General features: G+C 41.0%; 1 protein-coding gene across 7 annotated transcripts in view; it reads right to left on the reverse strand.

Annotated features, from left to right (window-relative positions):
* Positions 1-23,242, reverse strand: part of mpp2b (MAGUK p55 scaffold protein 2b) — a 602,124-nt gene that overhangs the window by 51,545 nt on the left and 527,337 nt on the right. For 4 of the 7 annotated variants that reach the window (XM_063037930.1, XM_063037932.1, XM_063037933.1 and 1 more), the window contains 3 exons: positions 17,531-17,683; positions 13,923-14,078; positions 1,622-1,849 (listed from right to left, as the gene is read on the reverse strand). In XM_063037930.1, the coding sequence (XP_062894000.1) occupies positions 1,622-1,849; positions 13,923-14,078; positions 17,531-17,683 (537 nt within the window). The remainder of the gene's footprint in view (positions 1-1,621; positions 1,850-13,922; positions 14,079-17,530; positions 17,684-23,242) is intronic. The other 3 variants (XM_063037936.1, XM_063037935.1, XM_063037934.1) reach the window with 2 other exon arrangements.

Raw genomic sequence — 23,242 nt, forward strand, 5'->3', positions numbered from 1 at the left:
GCCGGTAACTCTCGCCTCGCCTGAAGTTCTCGTCTTGTCTTGCTTTGCCAGAAGCCTTGCCTCGTCTTGCCAGTAACTCTTGCCTCACCTGAAGTTCTCATCTCGCCTTGCATTGCCTGAAGCCTTGCCTTGTCTTGCTGGTAACTCTTGCCTCGTCTTGCTGGTAACTTTCGCCTCGTCTCGCCTGCAGTCTTGTCCTGGAGCCACCCTGTACCTAGCTCCCTTCCTGTCCCTTGCCTCCATCGGGTAAGCCAGGCCTTATTGCCGTTACCTGTGGTTGGTTCTGTCACTTCCTGTCCCTTGCCTCAGTCAGCTGGTGATCCACGCCCTGCCCAGGAGTACCGTACCCTGCCCAGGAGTACCGCGCCCTGCCCAGGAGGAGCCTCTAGCCTCCGGCCTCCAATCAAGTCTCCAGCCTCCAGCCTCCTGCCAAGCCTCGCCTCAAGTCTCCAGCCTCTAGCCTCCTGCTAAGCCTTGCCTCAAGCCTGAAGACTCCAGCCTCCTGCCTCCTGCCAAGCCTCGCCTCTGGCCTCTAGCCTCAAGCCTGAAGACTCCAGCCTCCTGCCTCCTGCCAAGCCTCGCCTCGAGTCTCTAGCCTCTGGCCTTAAGACTCCAGCCTCGTCCTGCCTGCCAGCCAAGCCTCGTCCTTGCCTAGTTCTGGGGTCTGAGCCAGAGGCAAGACCCAGCTACTGGGTCCTTGTCCAGTCTCTGGCTCGGAGTCCAAGCCCAGGCTCCTAGCTCTCTTGTCCAGTCCTGTTCCGGGTTCCCGGTTTTGTGTCCATGTCCTTGCCCTCACCCTGTATCCTAGTCCTGTCTCTAGTACTTCAGTGTCTGTGTCTTGCACTTGGGTCCGTTCCCAGCCACCACCGTATGACACTAATGGTAATAGCAAGACGAGAGCAGGCCTGGATAGTGGGGGTCTTTGATGATGGATGTTGCTTTCTTGTACTCAATAGTGCAGAGGGCTTTCCCTGAGTTGGACTTGGCTGTATCCACCATTTTCTGTAGCCTTTTCCATTCCTGGGCATTGTTGTTTCTATACCAGGCCATGATGCAATCAGTTAGGATACTCTCCACTGTGCTTCTATAGAAGACTAAGATGAGGGAAATGTAGTTACTCAAAGGTTGGAGGACCTGATGAATTACCTACCACAGAAACAGGTGGAGAGCATGTTGTCGAATATGTTTAAAGAGGTGGATCAATATCTCAGCATGAAAGGCATCAAAGATATAGGAAGAGTGATTAACTGAGGTTCAGCCATGATCAAGTTGACTGGAAGTACAGCCTCAAAGGGCCAAGGAAACTATTCCTGCTCTTTGGCTCTTAACTTCTATATTAAAGTTGATCTTAAACCTGTTACCATCAAATTGGTACTCTTTTAGCCCCTTTTAACCTATCCTCTGTTCACCTTTTCTCATCCATTTTCATTTTATCTTTGCACTTTCATTGTTTTCGAATTCCACACAGCTTGGTTGATCACTCACATATCTATTAAGCAAATCCCTAAACTGGTCCTCAGACTAATGATGCAACAAAAATAAACTCCCAGATTGAAAAATTGTCACTGAATTGTTCATAACATTTGGATTAGCAAATGAATATAATAACTATAGTTCTTACCTGGCGTGGAGGATGCGGTTCCTGATAGCTAGGTAGGATCTTAAGGATGACACTTCCACTGGCATTCTGGAGCATTTCCTGCAAGACCTTTGGATCATTCCCAACCTCTTTTCCATTCACTTCCTTGATGATGTCCCCCACATGTAGCAGACCTTGTTGGTCAATCATGCCTCCATGAAGAATTCGCGCAATCACAAGTTCACTGTTTTCAACCCTGAATGTTACACCCTGAAGAGAAGTATTACTGCTTATTATTGACTGACAGTCACACCTTCTACAAAGGTATTTCTTTGTTATAGAATGAGAAGATTTTGTAATTCAAAGAAGTAACACAATACAGTACTTAAAGGAGTACATTGACACATTGAATAGCTGATCATTTCTCTAAGCTATCATTTTATTCACTTAAAAAGATGGCTTAAAATGCCATTCAAAAAGGTGATTTAAAATTCCATTCACCACAGCTCCTGAGGAGATATTGGATTGTGTAGAATTGATTGAATTGACTTCATTTCTTACATCCTTCACAAATGAAGAGTAAAAACCTTTAAGTTACGTCTCCAACTAAATGTGCAATGTGCAGTCATAGTAATTTATAATAAATAGAACAGCCAGTGCAATATAGAGTACACTCAAGTCAGCGTGAGTTCACCAGTCTGATGGCCTGGTGGAAGAAGCTGTACCGGAGCCTGTTGGTCCTGGCTTTTATGCTGCGGTACCGTTTCCCGGATGGCAGCAGCTAGAATAGATTGTGGTTGGGATGGCTTGGGTCCCCAATGATCCTATGGGCCCTTTTTTACACACCTGTCCTTGTAAATGTCCTGAATAGTGGGAAGTTCTCGTCTACAGATGCGCTGGGCTGACCGCACCACTCTCTGCAGAGTCCTGCGATTGAGGGAAGTACAGTTCCCATACCAGGCAGTGATACAGCCAGTCAGGATGCTCTCAATTGTGCCCCTGTAGAAAGTTCTTAGGGTTTGGGGGCCCATACCAAACTTCCTCAACCGTCTGAGGTGAAAGAGGCGCTGTTGTGCCTTTTTCACCACACAGCTGGTGTTGTACAGACCACGTGAGGTCCTCAGTGATGTGGATGCCAAGGAACTTGAAGCTGTTTACCCTCTCAACCCCAAATCGATTGATGTCAATAGGGATTAGCCCACCTCCATTCCTTCTGTAATCCACAACCAGCTCCTTTGTTTTTGCGACATTGAGGGAGAGGTTGTTTTTTTGATACCACTGTTTCAGAGAGATGACTTCTTCCCTGTAGGCCACCTTGTTATTGTTTCAGATAAGGCCAATCAAAGTAGTGTCGTCGGCAAATTTAATTAGCAGATTGGAGCTGTGGGTGGCGATTCAGAGGGAGACAGAGTTTAAAAGAAGCAAGCAGGGCAGTCAGCACATTTTGCATGCCACAGTTCCTGAGGAGACATCAGATTACATATAGGGAAGGGGAGCGTAAAGGAGCGAGTGGGGGCAGTCAGCACATTTTGCATGCCACAGTTCCTGAGAAGACATTAGATTTCCCAGTGGAGGAGAGTTTAAAAGAAGCGAGCAGGGGCAGTCAACACATTTTGCGCACCATAGTTCCCGAGAAGACATTAGATTGCATAGTGGGAGAGAGAGTTTAAAAGAGGCGAGCGGGGGCAGTCAGCACTTTTTGCGCATCGCAGTCCCTAAGGAGACAATAAATTGCGCATAATTAGGCACTTGGCAAGGTCCAATAAAAAGAAGTTAAGTTTAACTGTTCCACCATTGTGTGAGTGGGCCAGTGTTAAGAGTGGGAAGTTGAGGGTTTGGTTCATTGAGGCTTCAGCAAGGAGAGGCGTAGGCTATAGGTAGATTTTTGTTTCATTATTTATTCTTTCTTTCTTATTGCACATTTAAAGCAGTTGGAATGCCAGACAGGATAGTTGAATGCTCTTCTGGGAAGGCAGGGAGACCTCCAGTGTCACAGTTCCTAACAGATCATGTTAAGGTTTTGGAGCTGGAACTGGATGAACTCCAGATTGTTCAGGAGGCTGAGGGGTTGATAGACAGGACATACAGGGATGTAATTACACCAAAGGCGCAGGACACAGGTAACTGGATGACCGTCAGGAGGGGGAAAGGTAGCCTGTGCAGAGTACCCTGTGGCCATTCCTCTCAACAACAGGTATACTGCTTTAGATACTGTTGGGAGGGATGATCACATAGAGGAAAGCACAGCGGTTAGGTCTTTTGCACAGAGTTTGGCTCTGTTGCTCAGAAGGAAAGGGGGTGGGGAAGAGATGAGTTGTGGTGATGGGGGGTTCATTGGTTAAGGAGGCTCTGTGGATGAGAATGAGGTTTCCAGATGGTATGCTGCCTCCCAGGTGCCAAGATCAGGGACATCTTGGATTGAGTCCACAAATTTTTATGTGGGAGGGTGAGCAGCCAGATTTCATGGTCCACATTGGCACCAATAACAAGGGTAGGAGGGGTGATGAGGTCCTGCAAAGTGAATTCAGGGAGTTAGGTGCTAAGTTAAAGGACAGGACCTCCAGGGTTGTGATCTCAGGATTGCTACCCATGCTACATGCCAATGACGTGAGAAATAGGAAGATCATACAGTTTAACATGTGACTAAGGAGATGGTCCAGGAGGCAGAGCTTCAGATTTTTGGATCATTGGGCTTTCTTCCAGGGAATGTGAGACCTAAACAGAAGGGACGGTGTGTACTTGAACTGGAGGGGGGTAATATTCGAGCGGGAAATTTTCTGAGTGCTGTACGGTGGGGGGGGTGGGGAAGATTTAAACTGAAATTACTGTGGGATGGGAGCCAGAGTTCCAGAGGAGATAGTGGAATGGTTGTAGGGAAAGATGTATCAAAAGGTTGAGCATGGAGGGACTAATGTTCTGAACTGCACATATTTCAATGCAAGGAGTATTGTAGGAAAGGTGGATGAGCTTAGGGCATGGATCAACATATAGAATTATGACATTGTAGCCATTTTTGAGACTTTGTTGCATGAGGGACAGGACTGGCAGTTCAATATTCCGGGTTTCCATTCCTTTAGACGTGGTAGAGCGGGAGGGATTAAAGGAGGTTAGTTGGTATTACCAGTCATGGAAAATGTCAGAACAGATTGTAGAGCTTATCTAGTGAGGCTTTATGGATAGAACTGAGGAATAAGAAAGGTACAACTACGTTAACAGGATTACATTATAGACCACCCAATAGATGCGTGATATAGAGCAGAGGCCCCCAACCTTTTTTGCACCACGGTCCGGTTTAATATTGACAATATTCTTGCGGACCAGCCGACTGGGGGTGGGGGGGCGGTGCTCAAGTAGGGTTAAACTCACCTCAATATGTCTTTTACAGTTAGGGTTGCCAACTTTCTCACTCCCAAATAAGGGACAAAAGTAGCAGTCAAATCCTGACGAAGGGTCCCAGCCCGAAACATCGACTGTACCTCTTCCAATAGATGCTGCCTGGCCTGCTGCGTTCACCAGCATTTTTTGTGTGTGTTGACGGGACACTTGTGTTTACCCCGAGAAAGACTACCATGACCATGAAGCCTTGCGCGGGCATTTGTGTGCGCATGCGTGACATGCGCATATGTGACGTGCGCATGCGCGTACGTGCCAATTTTTTTTCCACATATCAGTTTTGGTTTAATCTTCCTGACTACACTGTACATACATTATTTCTACTTTATATAGGGCTGTGCATTTATCATATCATTCCTGCTTTTACTATATATTAGAGTTATTTTAGGTTTTATGTGTTATTTGGTATGATTTGGTAGGTTATTCTTTGGGTCTGGGAACGCTCAAAAATTTTTCCCATATAAATTAATGGTAATTCCTTCTTCGCTTTACGCCATTTCGGCACAAAAGGTTTCACAGGAACACTCTACCTTAGCGGGGGAAATACGGGACAAGGGCGGTCCCATATGAGACAAAACCAATTTAGCCCAATATATGGGATGTCCCGGCAAATATGGGACAGTTGGCAACCCTATGTTCAAGTTCAACAGTGTGTGACAGGGAATGAGGAAAGGTGCAGCTGACTCGCATCGTTTCATCGCGGCCCGGTAGCACATGCTTTGCGGTCTGGTACCGGTCCGCGGCCTGGTGGTTGATATAGAGGAGCAATCTTGTTGAGAGATTGCAGCATGTTGCAAGAAACATAAGGCTATGATCGTTGGTGTTTTTAACTTTCCACATATTGACTTGGACTCCCATACAGTAAAAGGGCTGGATGGAAAAGTGTTTGTCAAATGTATTCAGGAAATTTTCCTTAATCAGTACATACAAGTCCCAACTAGAGAGAGTGTGTGACTAGGTCTAGTAGGGAATGAGGCAGGGCAAGTGACAGAAGTTTGTAGAGGGAAAGACTTTGCATCTGTTGATCATAATGTCATTAGTTTCAAGGTAATTATGGAAAAGGACAGGTCTGGTCCACTGGTTGAGATTCTAAATTGGAGAAAGGCCAGTTTTGATAGTATCAGAAAGGACTTGGCAAGAGTGGATTGGAACAGGCTGTTTTCTGGCAAAGATATACTTGGTAAGTGGGAAGCCTTTGAAAATGAAATTGTGAAAGCATAGAGTTTGTATGTTCCTGTCAGAATAAAATACAAGGATAATGGGTTTAAGGGATGTTGGTTTTCGAGGCCCAGGTTAAGAAACAAAAAGGTGTAGGCAGACAGGAACAAATTAAGTACCTGAAGAGTATAAGAAATGCAAAGGAATATTTAAGAAGGAAATCAAAGGCATGACAGTGCTCTAGCAGACAAGGTAAAGGAAAACCCTAAGGAATTCTACAGATAGACTAAGAACAAAAGGATTGTAAGGGACAAAATTGTTCCTCTGGAACATCAAAATGGTAATCCATGTGTGGAGCCAAAAGAGAAGCAGCAGAGTTAAATAGATCTTTTGCATCTGTATCTTCTTGGGAGATGGACACAGATTCTATAGAAGTGAGGCCTATACAGACCCTATACACAGGATCCATGACCTCGCTGCTGATTTGCCTCACATCGATAGACTCTGTGTCCATCTACAGAGGAGGAGGTGGTTTCTATCTTGAGGAAAATTAGGGTGGATAAATTCCCAGGGGCTGACAAGCTGCACCCTTGGACCCTGAGGGAGGCTAATGCAGAAATTGCAGGGGCCCTAGCAGAGATAGTTAAATTATCCTTAGCGACAGGATAGGTACCAGACGATTGGAGGATAGATAACGTTGTTCCACTGTTTAAGAAAGGCTCTAAACATAAGGCGGGAACTTATAGGCCAGTCAGCCTGACATCAGTAGTGGGAATGCTATTGGAAGGTATTCTAAGGGACTTGGTATATGAGTATTTGGATAGACAGGGACTGATTACCAATAGTCAGCATGGCTTTGTGCATGGTAGGTCATGTTTCAGCAATCTTTCCAAGTTTTTTGAGGAAGTTACCTGGAATATTGATTAAGGAAAGCCAGTGGATGTTCTCTACATGGACTTCAGTAAGGGCTTTGATAAGGTCCCACATGGGAGGTTGGCCAAGAAGGTTAAGTTACTTGGCATTCAGATGAGGGAGTAAATTGGATTGGACATTGTCATCGTGCGAGAAGCGAGCAAGTGGCTTTAGATGGTTGCCTCGCTGACTGGAGGCTTGTGACTAGTGGTATGTCACAGGGAACAGTGATGGATCCATTGTTTGTCATCTATGTCAATGATCTGGATGATAATGTGGTAAAATGGATCAGCAAATTTGCAGATGACACCAAGATTATGGGTATAGTGGACTAATGAAAACTATCAAAACTTGCAGCGGGATCTGGACCAGCTGAAAATGGCAAATGGCATTTAATATAGACAAGATTGAGGTGTTGCACTTTGGGAGGATCAATCAGGGTAGGTCTTAACACAGTGTGCAGTAGGGCACTGAAGAGTGCAGTAGAAGAGAAGGATCTGGGAACACAGATCTATAATTCCTTGAAAGTAGCATCACAGGTCGGTAGGGTCATAAAGGAAGCTTTTGGCATATGGGCCTTCATAGTTTAGAATATTGAGTACAGAAGTTGGGACGCTATGTTGAAATTGTATAAACCATTGAGAAGCCTAATTTGGAGTATTGTGTGCAGTTTTGCTCTCCTACCTACAGGAAAGATGCAAATAAGACTGAAAGAGTGCAGAGAAAATTTACAAGGATGTTGCCAGGACTGGAGGATCTGAGTTATAAGTAAAGGTTGAAAAGTTTAGAACTTTATTCCCTAGAAGGTAGAAGATTGAGGAGAGATTTGACAGAAATATGAAAAATTATGAGTGGTACAGATTGGGGTAAATGCAACCAAGCTTTTTCCACTGAGGTTGGGTGGGACTACAACTACAGGTCATGGATTAAAGATGAAAGGTGAAATGTTTGAGGGGAACATGAGGGGGGATCTTCTTCACTTAGAGTATAGTGAAATTGTGGAAAGAGCTGCCAATGCAAGTGGTGAAGGTGGGTTTAATTTCAACACAAGAGGAATTTGGATCAGTACATGGATGAGAGGAGTATGATCTGGGTGCAGGTCAATGGGACTAGGCAGATTGATGGTTCAGCATGGTCTAGATGGGCTGAAGGGCCTGTTTTTATGCTGTAGTGCTCTATTATTCTATGTGACCAGCTCAGACTGTTACATACTGTTAGCATTTAATCTGACCTTGGATCAAGCAACTGTGTTTCCTCATGCAGGTCGAATCTAATTCCTGAATTAGCTTTCATTATTCCAAAATTGAAAAAAAATACACTTATCTAGTCTACTTAAATAAAAATTAAGCAAATGTTTGAAAAGAATTTAATAAATAAGAAACCAACCCATGCTCAAAGAAAACAATTGCTAAAGGTAAAATTGAACTCTGCCAGTGCTATTGCACTGTACAACATGTGCAGCAACTTTTAAAAGAGAAATGTACAATGAATGCAGTTATTTCTGTATGGAACACATTATTTCAGTAGGACTTTATATGGCATTGGTTAGACCACACTTGTATTGTGAGCAATTTTTAGCACCTTATCTAAGAAAGATCTGCTGGCATTTGAGAGGGTCCGTCCAGAAAAGGATCGTGAGAATGATCCCGGGAATGAAAAAGTTAAAGTATGAGGAGCCTTTGATGGCTCTATACCTATACTCACTGAAGTTTAGAAGAATTGGGGTGGGATGGAGGGAACGTCATTGAAACTTATCGAATATTGAAAGGCTTGGATAGAGTGGACTTGGACAGCATGTTTCTGATGGTGGTGGGGTGTTGGGGGGTTGGTGGAGAGCCTTGGACCAAAAGGCATAGCCTCAGAATACAATAATTTCCCTTTAGAACATAAATGAGGAGGAACTTCTTTAGCTAGGGGGTAGTGAATCTGTGTAATTTATTGCCACGGAGGTCAAGTCATTGAGTATATTTAAAGTGGAAGTTGATAGGTTCTTGATTAGTGAGGGTGTCAAAGACTATGGGGAGGAGAATGGGATTGAGAGGGATAATAAATCAGCCACAGTGGAATAGTGGAGTATACTCGGTGGGCCACATGACCTAGTTCTGCTGCTAATGTTCTTATGGACTTTTACTCATCACACAGATATCCTTGCCATAGAGGGAGTACAAAGAAGGTTCACCAGATTGATTCCTGGGATGGAAGGACTTTCATATGAAGAAAGACTGGATGAACTGGGCTTGTACTCGTTGGAATTTAGAAGATTGAGGGGGGATCTGATTGAAACGTATAAAATCCTAAAGGGATTGGACAGGCTAGATGCAGGAAGATTGTTCCCGATGTTGGGGAAGTACAGAACGAGGGGTCACAGTTTGAGGATAAAGGGGATGCCTTTTAGGACCGAGATTAAGAAAAACTTCTTCACACAGAGAGTGGTGAATCTGTGGAATTCTCTGCCACAGGAAACAGTTGAGGCCAGTTCATTGGCTGTATTTAAGAGGGAGTTAGATATGGCCCTTGTGGCTACGGGGATCAGGGGGTATGGAGGGAAGGCTGGGGTGGGGTTCTGAGTTGGATGATCAGCCATGATCATAATAAATGGCGGTGCAGGCTCGAAGGGCCGAATGGCCTACTCCTGCACCTATTTTCTATGTTTCTATGTTTCTATATTGACGACTGATTGGTTGTAATATTATAGCTTTCTCTAAGAAGTCTATGGAGTTTTGCTGGACAGCAATATCCAGAATAAGACATTGATGCTCAGTTAATACTTTTTGACAATGAATGTGGGGATATTACAAGTTGCACACCTTATAAATCTGAGACATGGCACTCCCATGATGAAAGAAAGATATATTAAACAAAAACAAGAATCAGGTGAATTTGACAAAGGCAGCTGCATGCAGGCAAGGATTCAGACAGGAATGTGTCTGGAGAGCATTGGTTTCTGACCAGCTGGCTTATGGCGATTGATGAGATATATTGCAGTACTCCAGATGAGTTCAAGCAGTCACTGGTGAAATGCCTGAGATGTCAAAGATAAGTCACTGTTGTAAACTAGTTATCTATGGCCTAATTCTACATATCTTCCCTACACACAAATATCTAGAAGATATCGCCTTGGTGCTTGAATCAAGCCAAGAAAAATATTTATAGTGATATTTCTCTTGTTTAAAAAAATTTGCAAATCCTAAAATGTATTATTTACTGAAGCACTTGATTCAAAACTAATCACAGAACAATTTTCTGAAGGATTACTTCATAATGCCCTGAAGGTCTCCAATTGTCTATCACAAGAAATTTTTGAACAAGCAAATATTTTGTGAGAAATATTAAACAGGACTGATATCTTATTTTACTGACTACAATGCAAACATTTCATAGTTTATTTCTAACTCTTTCACAAGTTTAGGATGCAATTTCCCCTTACTTATCTGGTATGTTTTGGGTTAAATAATCTTCAAAACAGAGGGGAGCTGTGGACTGTCACCTCTCAGTAAAATGGATGTTTATAATCTTTACTTCCCTTGATTTTTTTGCATCTCATTAGATTCTCATTTGTTGTGTTCCCTTCGGGTATTTTCTTCACAATTTTCTTTCCCTAACATGGGTTTTCTTAAATAGTTTATTCTCATATGGTAATAAGTAGATTCTGCAGAAACTTCTTGATTTCTACATAAAGTGTAAAAAAGATAAACTTGCTATCATGGTACTCTGTTCATTACCTCAGCCGTGATGGCATCAGGTATTAGCAAGCAATGAGGCCAACACACCAACAACGTAATAACTTTAAAGATCCTAAAGTCAGGCCCCCCATCTGCTGAATATTTCCACAATTTTCCATTTTTATTTCAGATTTCCAGTAACTGCAGCATTTTCTGGTTTTCATTTCCAATGTTGTATGTTGAGTGTTGGTGGTTGAGGAAGACTATCAACCTTTTTGTGTTTGAAATATTTGATTGTTTTGCTTTGTAAACAACACATTTCAATTAGTGATTCTGGATCAGTTTCCTTCAAAATCTAAATTGCTGAAGGAGTTCCATTATCCAAAGTAGTATGACAATACTGCGAGGTAACAGTCTACAATAACTTAGTTTTGTGGAAATGTTGAGTAATTGTGATTCTACTTTTAAATTTTCATTAATTCTGACTGTTAGATGCAGCAGAATTAGAGGAATACAATACATAATAGAGTTTTTTTTCCTCTGCGAAATGTGACTGCAGTTCTTAAGAGGGCGAAGTGATCTCTCCCCTATCGCATAAAATGAAACATCACAGACCTTTAAACTTTTCTGTTCTATTCTCTGTGTCTCAGCCTCATTCTATAATAACACCAGTACAGGAGTTCTCAAGTGTTTGTAGGGAATGGGGCTGAGATACTGAGAAGATGAGCCTGGCTTTTGTATCTTTGTCAAGGTGGGGGGGGGGTGGAGATTCCTCTTTTGGACAAAGCATTATGTGCCTAATAAATTACTTGACAGTACCATAAGTATTTCAAGTTCTCTTTTTTTAAATCATAATTACTCAAATCAAGTTGTAGGCTTTTTGTAACAGGAGTGCTGTACAATTCTGTCATGCTTGACAACTTCACTGCTGGTGTTAGCATGGAATGAGGCTGACACACTGCTACAGCAGGAAGGGTACATATGGCACACTGTCTCCTTTAACTTGTTACATATTATCCTGAGATTACAAGAAAATAAACATTTCTCTGGAACTTATCAGATATCCTATTTTAAACAGCTAATATCTTTGTCCTAAAAGGAGATAGAAGTTCAGCATGTTATAATAATAGCATACTAGCTTCGCCATGTATTTTTCTGACACATTTGTCAACTAAATATTTAAGAGCTATTATATTTTGTACTGCTTTAGATCCTCATGGAATACATATGTTATTTTATTAACAAATTCTCAAACTCTGCTAATAACAGATTAGAATCTCATCCTGAATTTACAAACATTTTGAAACCAATAGGTTTATTTCATGCAGTATATTGGTTTCAGCTTCTTTTTAACTAAGCGAACTTTCATGATATTATAAGTATGAGGAGCTTGGTCAAAATTGCAGCAAGCCGAAGCAGCAATAAGGCTTAAACTGATAGACAACATGTAACAACAGGCAGGTTGTTATTATTATTCTATTCTTATGAGAGTGTAAGGACTACTTTGTTACACCCAAGTGGATTATAGTTATCCAATTCTGAATCATGTACTGTATAAACCTAGGCATCACCATTGACCAGAAACTGGTACGTTAGGCATCAAAGTGGTTTAACTCTTAACTTCCCAAAGGTTTTCCATCATTTACTTGGCATGGAATATCTAGGCCTAAGCAATTTGTTTGATTGGTACCTGATTAAACAGAACTCCCTCCATAATCAAGATAATGTGAGCTTATTTACAAGCAAGGTAGCAGTGCCTTTAAGTCCCTCTCCAAATCACATCCATCCTGACTTGGATGTATATGTAATCTCAGTAATGTGGGGACAATAAGAATGTTGTTTCTCCACCATTTTTAAAGGTCACTTAGGGAGGGACAATGATTGTCAGTCTCATTAACAATGCTTGCAGTCTTTGACTGCGTAAACAAAAAGTAAAGTGTTGCCATCAGCAACGCATCCCATGATTCACATTAGTATATTTCTTTTAAAACAATTATTTTCTATGCCAACAGAATGTAATTACGTTTTTAATCTGTGCTTCAAGATTCACAGAAACAATGGGCTAGAAATGAGGCTGTATGAGGTTACACAATTAAAAATGTATTTTTCATGGTATGAAACTCAGTGAAGTCTAATTCCATGTTATTTTGTATCATTCCAGAAATGTGGTTGGTCAGTTGCTAAGGGAGTTGTGCTTGAATATCTGACCCAATTTCTGAATCAGATTCACATCAGGTGAAATTATTTCCCCATACAACACACATTTTGGATTGTTGCTGAGACAATTAGACCATGCTATTCCCAGGTGCAAATACAACAGGGCACTCTTGGAACAATTGGGTTCTTATCCTCTCTGTGGCAGAAAGGGACTGATTTAAGGTAAGTTTGCTTATCTTCAATCTTTCAGCTCCTTTCTAAGCCTCTGAACTACTAATCTACCTCATGCCTGAACCCATCACCCTGACTCTAACCCTTCAGTTTTCTCCAGCCTTATTCCCCATCTCTCAGCCTTCTTCTGCCCCCCCCGCCACCTGACACCCCACTGTCCCTGTAACGAGACAATGCTAACATTGACTTCAAAGGCCAATTCCCATACCTTCCCCTCCACACCTGCTGTCTGGATGGCTAAAGATTACAGGCTGAAAAATCTGCACTTAGATTCAAAAAGATTTTTTCCAATTTTATTGAAGCGTCTTAACCTCAGACATTAATTCTGTTTCTCTCTGCCCAGATGCCAACTGAACCACTGGGTGTCTCCACCATTTTCTGCTTGAATCTAAGATGGAAGCAGTATTGGTATCACCTACATTAAAGGTTTTAACTAAGTGCAAGCTCTTGTCATGCTCAAAACCAAGCACTAGATGGCCCAATCTGGTCTATATTGGCCTTGGTATCATACACACTATGATACCAAGGCTAATATAGACCAGATTGGGCCATCCAGTGCCTGGTTTTGAGCAGTACTTGGTGCCAAGGGATGAAGAACAGAGGAACATGAGAAGGTTTGAGATTGTTCTGCTTTTCAAACAGATGATGGCAAATCTGTGAAGTCATCCACAAAATTTAGCTGGAAAAATTTTGCTAGTTTGGCACAATATCTTGAATAAACATTTTGCAAAAATGATGGATCATCCAATATCTTTAATACTGTATATTAAATATATGTACACACATACTGTATAACAATCTAAATTACATCTTTGGATCTCTGTACCTACCAAATGTTCACCCTTGACTTTGCGAATCCCCACCATTCGGACTGCATCAGGTGGGACAGGCTGATTGTTGAATGTAGAGTCCATAAAAGACTCTGGACTTGGGGGTGGAGTTTCATAGTTTTTGGAGGCGACAGAATCATGAGCTTCCAACAGAGACTGCAGGTAGAATTGGAGACAAATTTTATAATTCAACTTTTACAATAAGTATCAACACGCAGTCTTGAGACTCACATTTGTCTTAAGTATTACATTTACATAAACAAATGCAACATGAAAACACTGCAGACTTTAGAAATGTGAAATAAATCTTCAGATTTTCTCAGATTCGAGGCAGTGTTTTTGGGAGTGATGCACCTTACACACTTCAGTTCAATAAACCTGGTCTCCTGATGCAACATCTTTGATATTAAAGTGTTAATTTTTTCCTTTTTCTCCACGCATCCTGCCCATTATTATTAATATATATTGTTTAATAAATAACAGAAAAACAAATGATGTTTTGAAGCAGATTTATTATCATTGACATGTTGTGAAATTTGTTGGTTTGCAGCAGCAGTACAACACAAGACATAAAAGTTATTACAAGTAACAAAATAAATAAATTGCGCAAGAGACAAATAACAAGGTACCATTCATAAGTTCATTGATGGTGGAGGGGAAGAAGCTGTTCTTAAAATGTTGTGTTTTAAATTTGACCTATTAAAAAGAAATGAGAACCTCTGCAATTCCACGTGATTTACTCAATAATCCTGCTGATTTGTAGAACAAGAGACATCTTTTCTTATTGCAACATCATCAAATACAACTGTCATTTGGACAACCATGAGGAATTCTGCAGATGCTGGAAATTCAAGAAACACACATCAAAGTTGGTGGTGAACGTAGCAGGCCAGGCAGCATCTCTAGGAAGAGGTACAGTCGACGTTTCGGGTCCAGACGTCGACTGTACCTCTTCCTAGAGATGCTGCCCGGCCTATCATTTGGACAATCCTTTTCTGATGTACTGCTACTGCCCCAGGATGATGACATCAACAGGATCTAATTCACTGTTATCAGTCGGTTTAATTATTATGGTGATTTATGGGAGGATCTTTGTAGTTCAGGATTACTTAATCAGCTGCCACACTTTTGACGGCCACCAGTGAAATCCAGGATGTCTATTGTAGGTCTGAGACATTAGGTCACATTTCACTATGAACCAACTTAAGTATGTTAACATTCTCACAATGTGAGCCAAAATCCACTTTTTTCTCAAGGCTCTATGTGGCAACAAACAGCTTACTCTTTTGTGGCATGCTAAATCTTCTCGCTTTCATTTCACACTTGACACCTGAAAGAACACAAGAAGACTGGAACAGGAATAGGCCTCCCTGCCCTGCTTGGCCTCATCTCCTCTTCTACACTGGTTCCCACCAATCCTTAATTTCCCAATCTACCGCCTTTAAATACTTCCAATGATCTGACCTTTACAACCTGCCAAGACAGCAGATTCCACAGATTCACCATCCTCTTTAAGAACAAATTCCTATGCACCTCCATTTTAAGTGACTAGCCCCTTATCTTGTAAACAGGTGCCCTCATTTCTGACTTGAGTGGAAAGATTTCACCATCTATCTTCTAGACTCCAAAGTATACACACCTATCATTTTTAGTTTTTCATGATGGAACAACCTCTCATCCTGGGAATTAGCCAATGCATCTTACCTAAACTGACACCAGTGCTGGTATATCCTTTCTTCAATAGCTGAACAGTGACATATTGACTACCCCCTTCCATCTAATCTTCAGTCCTCACAGAAGGGAAATAGGCATGGGAACAATGAAATTACTGTCAAACTAAAGTACTCCACAGATGTTCCAGTTTGACTATATCATAATTGGCTATCTTCAGTCTTTAATATTTTAATTCTATGTTATCCAAGCAGAAGTGCCAATCGTGTATCTTCCATTCAAGAGCTTAAGAGCTCCAGTGATCCACAGTTGTTAATAGATCCAGCTGTGGTCTCAAAGCAACAATTTCTATAATGTGCTGCTTTCAGCCCCCCAAGTCTGTGGGTAAACACACCCCGTCACAAAATTGATTTCATTTACAGTTACTGCGACATGTTTGTGTCAATCACTAAGAAGTGATTGGCATTGATTGCAATGTACAGAAATTAAAAATAAGACTCATCTCAAGGCAAAATACGTAATAAAGTCAGCAAATATGTAAAGTGTTTGGCATTTAGCTACAACGTTCTTAAACAATAAGAAATTATAATTTACTAGAATGTGTTGCTAAATGAGTGGTTCATGAGACATTTTGTGCATGAAGTCAGGTTGGTACAATGAGTATTATGTTTTCTGCTGCGAGTTGTCATTAGCTTAGCTCAACACAGATGAAAGATGCACGCTTAGTGCCTCAACCCACAGCTAATATCGTGCTTTCCTGGAAAGTTTCTGGGGACTTTCTCCGAAAATCCTGTTTGTTCTACAGTTCCTTGTTCACAAAGCTGATAGTAGACAGAACAAGACCACTGAAAGGGAATGTTAACAAAGGTGATAATAATCGATGTTGACTAACAATTCCAGAAGAATCAAGTAGTACTGATGGATGGCAGGTCAACGTTGATTATTTTTATCAATGAGTTTCAGCTCTTCACTGATATTCCTGATGATATGTGACATATTGACTCACGAATTGTCCAAACCTCACCAAGCACCTAAGGAATTCTATTTAGATAAGCAAGTAAATCTGGAAAGAGAAGCTGAAATTTGTGCTGACCGCCACAAAGCACATCCAGTTTTCATGGATGCACTTCAGAAAAGGATGTTTGCTGCTCCTGTTGGTCTGGTCTAGGCATGACTCAAAAGTCTACAACAGTGACCAAGCTGTTGATATTTAGAACATAGGCTGGGAGGGGAGAGTTCACATTATGAATTTTATTATCAATATCATTGAACTTTTGACTGCTAAAACTGTGCATGTGAAAGCACAACAAAATAAAAATGAAGACATAAAGTAAACTTCTGGAAATACTCAGCAGATCAAGCAGCATCCCTGGAAAAAGAAAAAAAGAGTTAATGTTTCAGGTCAGGAAGCCTTTGCCAGAACTGGATTTCTGACCTGAAATGTTAGCCCTGTTTCTCTTTCCACGGATGCTGCCTGACCTGCTGAGTGTTTAGAACATTTTCTGGTTTTATTTCAGATTTCCTGCATGTGCAGTGTTCTTGATCTACAACATAAAAAATGAAATACAGAACATACAATAGTTAAGCAGCAATGAAGTGGGGAGTGCTGTGTAAAGAAGAGTGCAGCATTTTAATTTTTAATCTCAATATTTTATACATTTTCAGCAGAAAGATATACAAAGTGAAATTCTGTTCTGCCACCAGACTAATACCATTATTAAATGCACAACGTTTCAGTAGTGATGTTAGTCACAATTCAAAAGATTGATTATGACTACTCGATAAAATCCATACTTTTTAAATAGTTCTTTTAATCTATGTATATGGTTAACATAGCCACCTAATATATCACAAATGTGATTTAATCAAGAACAGAATACATTTTAATTTCAGTAAAAGCAAAGAATAATCATTTAATTGTTGCAGTTGCTCTTTACCTGAAAGTGTGGTTCTTGGAGAATATGACTGAGTTCTGCTGCAGTATCATTCTCCTTGGCAATTGGAGTGATATCGTTAATGATCTCCTTCACCAACTCTAAGTTATTATCACGCACAGCTTCCAGCTTAGTGTCTTCCAGTTTCTCATGCGCCTATATGATAAAAATACATTTATTAATAACAGATTTATGGAATATGATGGGAGATGTACAAAGTGAAAAGTTTGTAGGAAATTTCTGTAAAAGCTGTAGACATAAGAATTTATATTTAGGAAATTTCACAGTACATGCATGTAGATATAAGGAGATTAATCCTCTGTTCCCATATAAATATACAATGTACAATGACAATCAGAAATTTATTTTGGCTTTCAACAAAGGATGAATTAATTTAACTTGGATAGATAGTTTGCTTCAGAGCTATTGAGTGGCTTCCGGTTTAAGATGGCGCTGTTGAAGTACTTTGCCTACTTGCCGATAGCAAACAAAACTAACTACTTTAATAATCACAATTTTTCTGGTAAATGATCACCATATTCAATAGCCTGTAACTTCCCTTTCAGAGTAGAACTGTTGAGCTGCCTGTATGATCTGGCATTCTTGTGGTGTGAACTGTAATCTTGAAGGTGCAGGATGGTTGTGACGTGGTGTGGTGTGTACAGGGCAAATTGAAGCATCAGGGACCGGGTCTGAGAGCGGGGAATGAGCCAACGTTTGGCCGTCGATGCAGCAGACTTGGAGGCAAGTTGATGCTGTAGGACCAAAGCAGGGCAAGCAGAAGCCAGGCAGAGTCAACGTGGTGGGCTCGGGCTCGAGTGAATATTGAAGTGGCAAAGCCCAAGTCCAAGAGTGAGAAACGGCTGCTTTCTGAGATGTGCTGAGCTGGGTCCACAACTCTTTGCAGTTTCTTATGGTCACAGTTGCCACATAAAGCCGTTATGCATCTACATCGGATGTCTTCCCTGGTGCATTGATAGAAATTGGTAAGGGTTACGCTAAATTTCTTTAGAGTTCTGAGGAAGCAGAGCCATTGATGAGCTTTCTTGGATATAGCAATTACATGGTTGGACCAGGACAGCCTATTGGTGAAATTCACTCCTTGTAACATGAAGCTCTCGATCCTCTTAACCCTAACACTATTAATGCACTGCAGACATTTACCATGAGCTTACAGAAGCAACAAGGAACCAACAAGCAGTTAAAATGTTCCAAGTTAATAGATGAACAAACATGTTTGGATGAAGAGGGAACCAAAGAATACAAAAAAAAACACCAGACTTGTCTTCAGACTAATATTAATGGAAATCATCAGAATAGTTCCAACTTCAAACAATCAGCAACTTGAAATAAAGTTTACCTCTGCACACAAATGGATACTGCTTGTAAAGAAGAAATAATTAGGAGAATACCGAAAGATTATCAACAAACATCTAACTCATCCTCTGATCCAGAAGTAATGCATCTTTCTTCTCTTGAACACCCTAAATACTTAGCTCACTTAGGTCTTCAATTATAAATGTAACTGACAAATACACATGATAGCAGGATACCTTTTTAAGAGAGTACTTCATCTCCCAATGACATTGACTTGACATTAAACTCCCTTAGACTGTTCAATTTTGAAAATTAATTTAAAATTTGAATGTAATTGTAATCTTCTAAATTATGCTTAATGGTAGTAGTCTAATATTGACTGAGTTAGTCTAATATTTGACTACATTTTACAGATATTGCAACAGCACAACTGTGAGAAAGGTACAACTTTCAGATAATATTTTATACATTTTACAAATAATGAAAATGGAAACAAATACAAAAGATAATGAGGGTTGAAGTACCATAAAATTTCAACTGAAATTAAAATACAGTATCTTACACTGCATGGTATGGAAAGGGCACTGTAGCAGACAGGAACGCTCTACAACGGGGAATCAAAACTGCCCAACCCATCACCAGCACAAGCCTACCCACCAAGGATACACACTATATACAGGAAGGTGCCGGAAAAGGGCCAGTAACATCATGAAGGATCCCACCTACCCTGCTCATGGTCTGTTTATCCCACTCTCATCAGTAAGAAGGCTGCATAGCATCCACACCAGGATCACCAGACTCAAAAACATTTACTTTCCCCAAGCAGTAAGGCTGATCAACACCTCCACGCACTAACCCACCCCTCCACACTCCCAACCACCACTACATTATCATTTCCTGAAAACCACCTTATGTCCAGACACTCCTGTGCTTAGAGTCACTTTATAGACATACAATCTAGGTATATAACATATTTATGTATTTATATTTATTACATTTTTCATGTACCTTATTGTGTTTTTGTTGCATTATGTTATTCTCCTTTACACTAGTGTATTAGAAATGACATTAAACAATTCTGAATCTTAGAAACATAGAAACATAGAAAACCTACAGCACAATACAGGCCCTTTGGCCCACAAAGCTGTGCCAAAAATATCCCTACCTTAGAACTACCTAGGCTTTACTCATTGCCCTCTATTTTTCTAAGCTCTGTGTAGCCATCCAGGAGTCTCTTAAAAGACCCTGTCGTTTCTGCCTCCACCACCACGCCGGCAGCCCATTCCATGCACTCACCACTCTCTGCGTAAAATACTTACCCCTGACATCTCCTCTGTAGCATCTTAAAACTATGCCCTCTCGTGCTAGCCATTTCAGCCCTGGGAAAAAGCCTCTGACTATCCACATGATCAATGCCTCTCATTATCTTGTACACCTCTATCAGGTCACCTCTCATCCTCCATCACTCCAAGGAGAAAAGGCCGAGTTCACTCAATCTATTCTCATAAGGCATGCTCCTCAATCCAGGCAACATCCCTGTAAATCTCCTCTGCACCCTTTCTATGGCTTCCACATCCTTCCTGTAGTGAGGTGACCAGAACTGAGCACAGTACTCCAAGTGGGGTCTGGCTAGGGTCCTATACAGCTGCAACATTACCTTTCGGCTCTTAAACTCAATCCCACGATTGATGAAGGCCAATACACCGTATGCTTTCTTAAACACAGAGCCAACCTACGTAGCAGCTTTGAGTGTCCTATGGACTCAGACCCCAAGATCCCTCTAATCCTCCACACTGTCAAGAGTCTTACCATTAATGCTATATTCTGCCATCATATTTGACCGACCAAGATGAACCACCTCACACCTATCTGGGTTGAACTCCATCTGCCACTTCTCAGCCCAGTTTTGCATCCTATCAATGTCCCGTTGTAACCTCTGACAGCCCTCCATACTGTCCACAACACCCCCAACCTTTGTGTCATCAGAAAATTTACTAACCCATCCCTCCACTTCTTCATTCAGGTCATTTATAAAAATCACAAACAGTAAGGGTCCCAGAACAGATCCCTGAGGCACACCACTGGTCACCGGTCTCCATGCAGAATATGACCTGTCTACGACCACTCTTTGCCTTCTGTGGGCAAGCCAGTTCTGGATCCACAAAGCAATGTCCCCTTGGATCCCATGCCTCCTTACTTTCTCAATAAGCCTTGTACGGGGTACCTTATCAAATGCCTTGCTGAAATCCATATACACTACATCTACTGCTCTACCTTCATCAATGTGTTTAGTCACATCCTCAGAAAATTCAATCAGGCTCGTAAGACATGACCTGCCTTTGACAAAGCCATGCTGACTACTCCTAGTCATATTATGCCTCTCCAAATGTTCATAAATCCTACCTCTCAGGATCTTCTCCATCAACTTACCAACCACTGAAGTAAGGCTCTTGAATACTAAGATATTTTAAATCCATGTATACTAAATTAGTTGTTTGACTTTGCTTGCTAAGCATGAATATGACTTAGCATTCCATAGAAAATACAATTAGTTTTACATCTTATATTACAAACCATGAGATTTCAAGGTCTTTTACTGTGAGATCTCTGTAAGCACCTGAAATTTTCATTCAACCAGTAACTTTCATTGATTATAATGGAGAGTATGATGATGATATTATGATGGCTATTTGGTTTGTGACCTAATTTCACGAAATTCGGCACCAGTGTACGTAGTACCTGATTGCATTAATGAATCAATTGTTAACAATTACAAAACTGCAAAATCTGAAATAAACACAGAAAATGCCGGAAACACTCAGTAGATCAGGCAGCATCTGTGGAGAGTGAAACAAAGATAATATTTCAGGTTCCAGGACCCCATGTCAGAACTGCTAAATGTTTCCAGTGTTCTCTGTTTTAAATTTTGACAAAATTGCATTATGTAGCTCGTGAAAATGTTGTGCAACACATTAGAATTCCTAAGCCATTTAACGTTAATCTGCTGATGTGCAACCAGTGTTTTCTTGGGAAATAGATATACAGTTATTAAAAGCTGATACAAATGAATGGTATTTTCCAAATCAGTTCAGTTCATTAACTGATTAGAAATGAATTCTTAGGAATAAACGAATTATACTATGTATCTATTGACTTTTATAGATAATTAGAGCTTTGTTTACATAAATATGTCCAACTTCAGCAACTGTGTGCAATAAAATTAAAGAAAGTTATTGTCAAACCAAATTTTATTAAGACACAAATAAGAGAAATTCTGCAGATGCTGGAAATCCAAGCAACACATACAAAATGCTGGAGGAACTCAGCAGGCCAGGCAGCATCTATGGAAAAAATGTACAGTTGACATTTTGGCCCGAAGCCCATCAGCAGGACTGGTTTTTAAAGCACTCAATTACTGGGTGCAGCACACTAGTATTCAAAAAAAAAGTCCCTCCAAGTACCAGGCACTAGTTGAACTCCCACTACACTCAGTTCTGGGAAAAAATAGTTGAGATGATGCAAGCTTTGGTCACTCACTCATGCTAAAGTACAAAGGTGGAAATCTTAAATGTCATTGCAACATGCTTTAACCAAACATAGGACATAAATTATCAACCCACCTTACAAAATCATTGCTTCAACAATATACTCTTTAATTCCACTACCTCAGCACAAAATCATCAGCAGTTAATTCTTGGAATGCGTTTAACAAATCTATTGTACATCTTCAAATGCCCCCAACTTCTTATAATAATGGTGCTCCCATCATGATGTTGAACTTATAGCAAAAAGAACAGCTGTACATATCTATGTCAAAATTCTAGAGGATGATATCCCATAATACCATAGCCCATGGAGCAGAATTAGGCCATTCAGCTCATTGAGTCTGCTACACCATGCAACCATGGTTGATTTATTATCCCTTTCAACCCCATTGTCTTACCTTCTCCCTGAGTCTTATTGGCTTGTTCTCTCAGTTTGGAGTTTGCTGAACTGGGAAGTGCTGTCATGTTAAATACTAAGTTGTCGAGGTGATAAACATATGGTATAGACCAGATTACTTGTGGTTGAAGCAACATACATCAAAGATGCTGGTGAACGCAGCAGGCCAAGCAGCATCTGTAGGAAGAGGTGCAGTCGACGTTTCAGGCCGAGACCCTTCGTCAGGGCAGTTAGTCCTGACGAAGGGTCTCGGCCTGAAACGTCGACTGCACCTCTTCCTACAGATGCTGCTTGGCCTGCTGCGTTCACCAGCAACTTTGCTGTATGTTGCTTGAATTTCCAGCATCTGCAGAATTCCTGTTGTTTACTTGTGGTTGAGACAGCTTAAGTCCAGTACCAGGATGCATAACTTAATAAACTAATTTATGGTGACTGCTGTTGAACATGTGGAGCAAT

Source organism: Mobula hypostoma, chromosome X1 (assembly GCF_963921235.1).
Source record: "Mobula hypostoma chromosome X1, sMobHyp1.1, whole genome shotgun sequence".
NCBI lineage: Eukaryota > Metazoa > Chordata > Chondrichthyes > Myliobatiformes > Myliobatidae > Mobula > Mobula hypostoma.